The 6,496-nt window shown below is 48.9% G+C and overlaps 1 protein-coding gene across 1 annotated transcript; it reads right to left on the reverse strand.

The window, feature by feature from the left end:
• Positions 1-6,073, reverse strand: c20h11orf91 (chromosome 20 C11orf91 homolog). Its single transcript, XM_033038548.1, has 2 exons — positions 5,758-6,073; positions 1-101 (listed from the first exon to the last, which is right to left on the reverse strand). The coding sequence occupies exons 1-2, from the start codon at positions 6,065-6,067 to the stop codon at positions 1-3; spliced, it is 411 nt and encodes a 136-aa protein (XP_032894439.1). The 5' UTR covers positions 6,068-6,073.
• Between the last annotated feature and the right edge of the window lie 423 nt (positions 6,074-6,496).

The raw sequence follows: 6,496 nt of genomic DNA on the forward strand, positions 1-6,496 counted from the left end.
CTACCATTTCTTCGCCTTGTCCTTTAAGATCTGCAGCTTCTTCTCCTTGGCTGCCTTGATGTCTTGCATCTTCTCATCTTTCAGCATCTTTAAAAACTTATCTGTTGGAAAGCAGATTTTGTGGTCTTTAGAGCCGAAGGGATTGCAACAGAAGCCTCCAGAGGTGTGGCGGTTTTGCACAGTGAGAGGGTGGGACGGACTCCCGCAAGGAGAGGTTGATGTCGCTGTGTGGAAGGTGGCTTAACGGGGTGAGGCTCAGTTGACACGTTAGGGGCGAGGAGATGAGGGAGGATAGGAGGAGGTTTCCTGTGCCATTGGTGGGATTAGTTATAAACCATAGAACAGTACAGCAATGGAACAGGCCCTTCGGCCCACAATGTGCCGATCATGATACCAAAACCAACTCTTCCTGCACTTAATGCATAACCCTCCATTGCCTATATATCCATGTGATTATTCAAAAGCCTCAGAAATGCCACTATCGTATCATAAGGTCATAAGGAATAGGAGTCGAATTAGGCCATTTGCCCCATCCAGTCTACTCCGCCATTCAATCATGGCTGATCTATCTCTCCATCCTAACCCCATTCTCCTGCCTTCTCCCCATAGCCCTGACACTATATCTGCCTCCACCACCACCCCTAGCAGCATGTACCAGGCACCCACCAATCTCTGTACAAAAACCTGCCCCACACATCTCCTTTAAACTTTGTCTAAAGATGGGTCTCGACCCGAAACGTCACCCATTTCCTTCTCTCCAGAGATGCTGCCTGTCCCGCTGAGTTACTCCGGCTTTGTGTGTCTATCTTCCTTTAAATGTTTAAGAAGGAACTGCAAATGCTGGAAAATCAAAGGTAGACAAAAGTGCTGGAGAAACTCAGCGGGTGCAGCAGCATCTATGGAGCGAAGGAAATAGGCAACGTTTCGGCCCGACACGTTGCCTATTTCCTTCGCTCCATAGATGCTGCTGCACCCGCTGAGTTTCTCCAGCACTTTTGTCTACCTTCCTTTAAATGTTGTCCCTCTGATCCATAGCAAAAGGATTTGAGTATAGGAGCAGGGAGGTTCTGCTGCAGTTGTACAGGGTCTTGGTGAGACCACACCTGGAGTATTGCGTACAGTTTTGGTCTCCAAATCTGAGGAAGGACATTATTGCCATAGAGGGAGTGCAGAGAAGATTCACCAGACTGATTCCTGGGATGTCAGGACTTTCATATGAGGAAAGACTGGATAGACTCAGCTTGTACTCGCTAGAATTTAGGAGATTGAGGGGGGATCTTATAGAAACTTACAAAATTCTTAAGGGGTTGGACAGGCTAGATGCAGGAAGATTGTTCCCGATGTTGGGGAAGTCCAGGACAAGGGGTCACAGCTTAAGGATAGAGGGGAAATTGTTTAGGACTGAGATGAGAAAAACATTTTTCACACAGAGTGTGGTGAATCTCTGGAACTCTCCGCCACGGAAGGTAGTTGAGGCCAGTTCATTGGCTATATTTAAGAGGGAGTTAGATGTGGCCCTTTGTGGCTAAAGGGATCAGGGGGTATGGAGAGAAGGCAGGTACGGGATACTGAGTTGGATGATCAGCCATGATCATATTGAATGGCGGTGCAGGCTCGAAGGGCCGAATGGCCTACTCCTGCACCTATGTTCTATGTTTCCATGTTCTATGATCCATGCCCGCCAGTCTTTAATCCTGAGTAGGAGGCTCTGACTGTCCACCCTATCTATGCCTCTCGTGATTTTATATACTTCTGACAGTCTCTCAACAACCGGCATTCCAGAGAAAACAATCCAAGCCTGTCCAATCTCTCATGGTAGCAAATACCCCCACTAATCCAGGCATCTTTCCGGTAAACCTCCTCTGTACTCTTTCTATTTCTTTTATCCTCTCTGTGCTGGGGTGAACAGAACTGCACACAATACTCCGAAAGCATCCTCACCTAAGCTGACTCTTTTCTGACTCTTATATTCAATGCCTCGTTGAATGAAGGCGCGCACACCATAGGCTTTTTCTTTACCACTCTGTCTACTTGTGTTGCCATTTTTCAGGAAGTTGTGGACTTGGACCCCAATATCTTCGCATTATGTTTGGCACGAACATTGTGGGCTGAAGGGCCTGTTCCTGTGCTGTACTTGGACTAGGTGAGCTAAACAACCTGCTTTTGAGCCGTTTATCGTGTACCTCCATGCAATGTTGGGTAAAACACCTTGGAGTTTAGTTTAGTTTAGAGATACAGCGCAGAAACAGGCCCTTCGGCCCACCGAGTCCGTGCCGGCCAGCGATCCCCACACGGTAACACTGTGCCGCACACACTAGGGTCAATTTACACAATTTTACCAAAGCCGTTTAACCTACAAAAAAGTGTATGTCTTTGTAGGGTGGGAGGAAACCGGAGCACCTGAAGAAAACCCACACGGGACAAACTGCGTACAGGCAAGCACCCATAGTCAGGATCGAACCCGGGTCTCTGGAGCTGTACGGCAGCAACTCTACCCCTATGCTGCCCACAAATCTGAAATAAAAATAGAGAAATACTCAGTAGGTCAGACAGCACCCATGGAGCAAGGAACAGCTGCCCAGAACCTGCAGGGAAATTCTGGCAACCCCTAGAACCTGCAATTTACCCTGGGACATGCACACGTTAGACTATACTGGTGACATGGAGCTGCATTAAAACGTTGCCTGCATTAACGGGCATTAGCTATAATGAGAGGTTGGACAAACGGGTTGTTTTCTCTGGAGCGACAGAGATTGAGGGGAAACCTGATGGAAGTATATAAAAGGTTGAGGGTCATAGATAGGGTAGGCACAGAACCTTTCCTTTAGGCTGGGAAACCAGGCTCGAGAACCAGAGGACATAGGTTTAAGGTGAGGGGGGAAAGATTATGAGAGATACATTTATACAAAGGTTGGTGGGTGAATGGCTACTGGAGGAGGTAGTTGAGGCAGTAATATTTAATAAACATACACAAAAATGCTGGAGAAACTCAGCGGGTGCAGCAGCATCTATGGAGTGAAGGAAAAAGGCAACGTTTCGGGCCGAAACCCCAGTCTGAAGAAAGGTTTTGGCCCGAAACGTTGCCTTTGTCCTTCGCTCCATAGATGCTGCTGCACCCGCTGAGTTTCTCCAGCATTTTTGTGTACCTTCGATTTTCCAGCATCTGCAGTTTCTTCTTAAACATTTAATAAACATTTGGTGCATGGATAGGATAGGTTTGGAGGGAGATGGACCAAACTCAGGCTGGTGGGGCTTGTGTAGATGTTGGTCTGCATGGACATGTTGGGCCGAAGGGCCTGTTTCCACACTGTGTGAGTCAATGACTCTATGAAATGTCAAAAGCTGACCTTAATGTGAGAGGGCCAAAGTTTAAAGGCGATCTGGGGGTAATTTTATCTACACACAGGGGGGTGAGAGTGGAGGGGTTGTAGTAGGCATCAGTTGATAGTCTGTCCTCTGTTGGAGGCAGAGAGGTCAAGAAAGTGGAGAGAGGTGTCAGAGATAGTCCAGGTGCATTTGAGGGCAGGGTGGAAGTTAGTGGTGAAGTTAATGAAGTCCTTCGCTTAATGAAGTTCTTCATGGGTGCTGGAGGCATCCTTTACAGTCTTTGGTGTAGAGGAGAAAGAGTCGGGGGGATAGGGCCAGTGTATGCCTGGAACAAGGACTATTCGATGTACCCGACATAAAGGCAGGCATAGCTGGGACCCATGCAAGTGCCCACGGCTACATCTTTAATTTGGAGAGACTGAGAGGAGTTGCAAGAGAAGTTGTCGAGGGTAGTTCTCCGACCAGTCTGACTGTCCTCCTGATTAGATTTTACATTCTGTGCATTGTGGTCGCCTTCCCCTAACATTATTATGATCCATTCAACACTTTCCTTGATCTCATCCCCTTTGATCTCTCGTTTTCACACCTTACTCTTCCATTTCTCTCGTTTACCTCTCCCCTGACTCAGTCTGAAGAAGGGTCTTGACCCGAAACGTCACCCCTTCTTTCCAGAGATGATGCCTGTCCCGCTGAGTTACTCCAGCATTTTGTGTCTATTGAGGGTGAGAACAAGTTCCGTTTTGCGTTCACTATTCACTATTACGTTCACTATTAACACTATCCTCCACCTAGTGGAACAGAGACACAACCAATATCCCTCTACTAACACTCTCTTCCATCTAGCATGATGCCGAACTTGATGCCAAGCTAAGCCAATCTCCTGTGCCTGAATATATGCTCCATATCCCTCCATTCCCTGCATAGCCACGTTTCTGTCTAATAGCCTCATAAACGCCACCATCATATCTGCCTCCACCACCACAGTGGTGCAGCAGTAGAGATACTGCCTCACAGTGCCATAGACCCGGGTTAGATCCTGTCTGCACGGAGTTTGTACGTTCTCCCTGTGACCGCGTGGGTTTTCCCCGGGATCTCCTGCTTCCTCCCACATTCCACAGATGTGTAGGTTTGTAGGTTAATTGGCCTCCGGAAATTCTCCCCAGTATGTAGAATAGAACTAGTGTACGGGTGATCGCTGGTCGGCATGGACTCGGTGGGCTGAAGGGCCTCTTTCCATGCTGTAGCTCTAAAAGTGGAACTAAAACCACCCCTGGCAGTGCGTGCGTTCCAGCTACTCACCACTCTCTGTGTAAAGAACGTGGTCACACAAATCACCTTTACATTTTCCCCTCTCTCATTAAAACTATACCCTCTACTCTGTGACATCTCCACCATGAGAAAAAAAGGTTCTGATTGTCTACCCTATTCCTCTCATAGGTTATATATTTCAATCAGGGCTCCCCTCAGCTCCGACTGTAGCCTCTCCCGATAGCTGATATCCTCTAACTCTGGCCGATGCTGGTACACTCTTCTGCACTCAGTGTTCACATCCTGTGCTGGAGTAACTCAGCGGGTCAGGCAGCGTCTCTGGAGAAAGGGAATAGGTGAAGTTTTCTAGTCGAGACCCTTCTTCAGACTCGGACTGAAACATCACCTATTCCTTATCTCCAGAGACACTGCCTTGACGAGCTGAGTTACTCCAGCATTTTGTGTCTATCTTCGATGCAAACCTGCATCTGCAGTTCCTTCCCACACATCATTCCTGTAACGGGAAACAGGGATCGGCCCCCTTTGATCCACAATGTGTTTGCGTCGTTCATGATGCCAAGGGTGAACCAATCTCATCTGCGTGAAGCTGCCAAGACAAACTGATCTCTGGATCGAGCTGCCAGAGGAGGTGGTGGAAGATACAACCAATACATTTTAGAGGCATTAAGATAGGCAAAGGGCATAAAAGGATAAGGACTTGACGTGGGCAAATGGGATCAATGTAGACAAAGTAACCCTTGCATCCTCTCTCCCTCCGTCCCTCCCCCACTATAGACAACGTACAAGTTTCACTGTCGTCCAGTTAAGTTTCACTATTTCTACAACTCGTTATCACCTTCCTCACAGCCAACAATGGACCATTGTGGGCTCCACCTTTCTTTGATCACCGTTGCTTTTTGCCCGTCTTTCATTCATTTGTCCTCTGCACCTTCCCTATCTCAATTCCTGTTCCCCTGACTCTCAGCCCGAAGAAGAGCCTCGACCCGAAACGTCACCTCTCGTCTTTTCTCCAGAGATGCTACCTGACCCGCTGGGTTACTCCGGCTTTTTCGTGTCTATTTTCGGCGTGGACACGCCGTGCCAAAGGGCCACCCCCCCCCCCCCCCCACCTCCCCCCCCCCCGTTTTCTCCCCGCTGGGTGGCTCTACCATCAGAACTCACATCTCCGCAGGTCGAAGCCATCTCCAGTCAGCGTGAGGAGCTCCATCTCCTTCAGCCTGATGTCCAACTCGCAGATCTCGTCCAGCTCGCTCCAGGCGGAGTCTCCTCCCACCGGCGGGGAGAAGAACTTCAGGGGCTCGTAGGCGTTTTCCGCCAACCCCCGCGGCCAGAGGGAAGCCTTGGTGGGCTTGTTCTCCACGATCTCCGGGGCCGGGAAGAGGTTCTTCCAGATGTTGAAGCCGTTGAGAGGGGACGAGTTGCTGTTGGTGTCGTAGAGGGAAGGGAAGTACTTGGGCGCCTTCTTGCTCATGGTCTCTGCGTGGCGTGAGGCCACCCTGCTCAGATCTCTGGGCTCCCTCTCTCCGCTCTCCCCATGGGCCTCATTATCCCCCAGCATCACTGCATTCCAACGTGAAGTTATCTTTAAATTAAAAAGATGCACATGGAAACTTTGGAACTCAGCGACGGATCCCTGACTCAGCATTCTGAGGAACAATCGCAACCCCCCCCACCCCCCCAGCTCTGATTGGCTGCGGATCCTTGATGCCAACCCCATGTGTAGGGGTTTTGTTTTTCCCTTTACTCCACAAAAGGATTCCCCTAGGTTCTAGACCTCGGAATTATGGTGGGATATGATAAAAGGTTGAATTGACCAGAGTGTGCCGATGAGAGAAAACAGAAACCAAGATGGACTCAAAGCAAGTCTAAAATTTACAGGCTTTATTAAACAATGAGAAAT

Source organism: Amblyraja radiata, chromosome 20, assembly GCF_010909765.2.
Source record: "Amblyraja radiata isolate CabotCenter1 chromosome 20, sAmbRad1.1.pri, whole genome shotgun sequence".
NCBI classification, from domain to species: Eukaryota; Metazoa; Chordata; class Chondrichthyes; order Rajiformes; family Rajidae; genus Amblyraja; species Amblyraja radiata.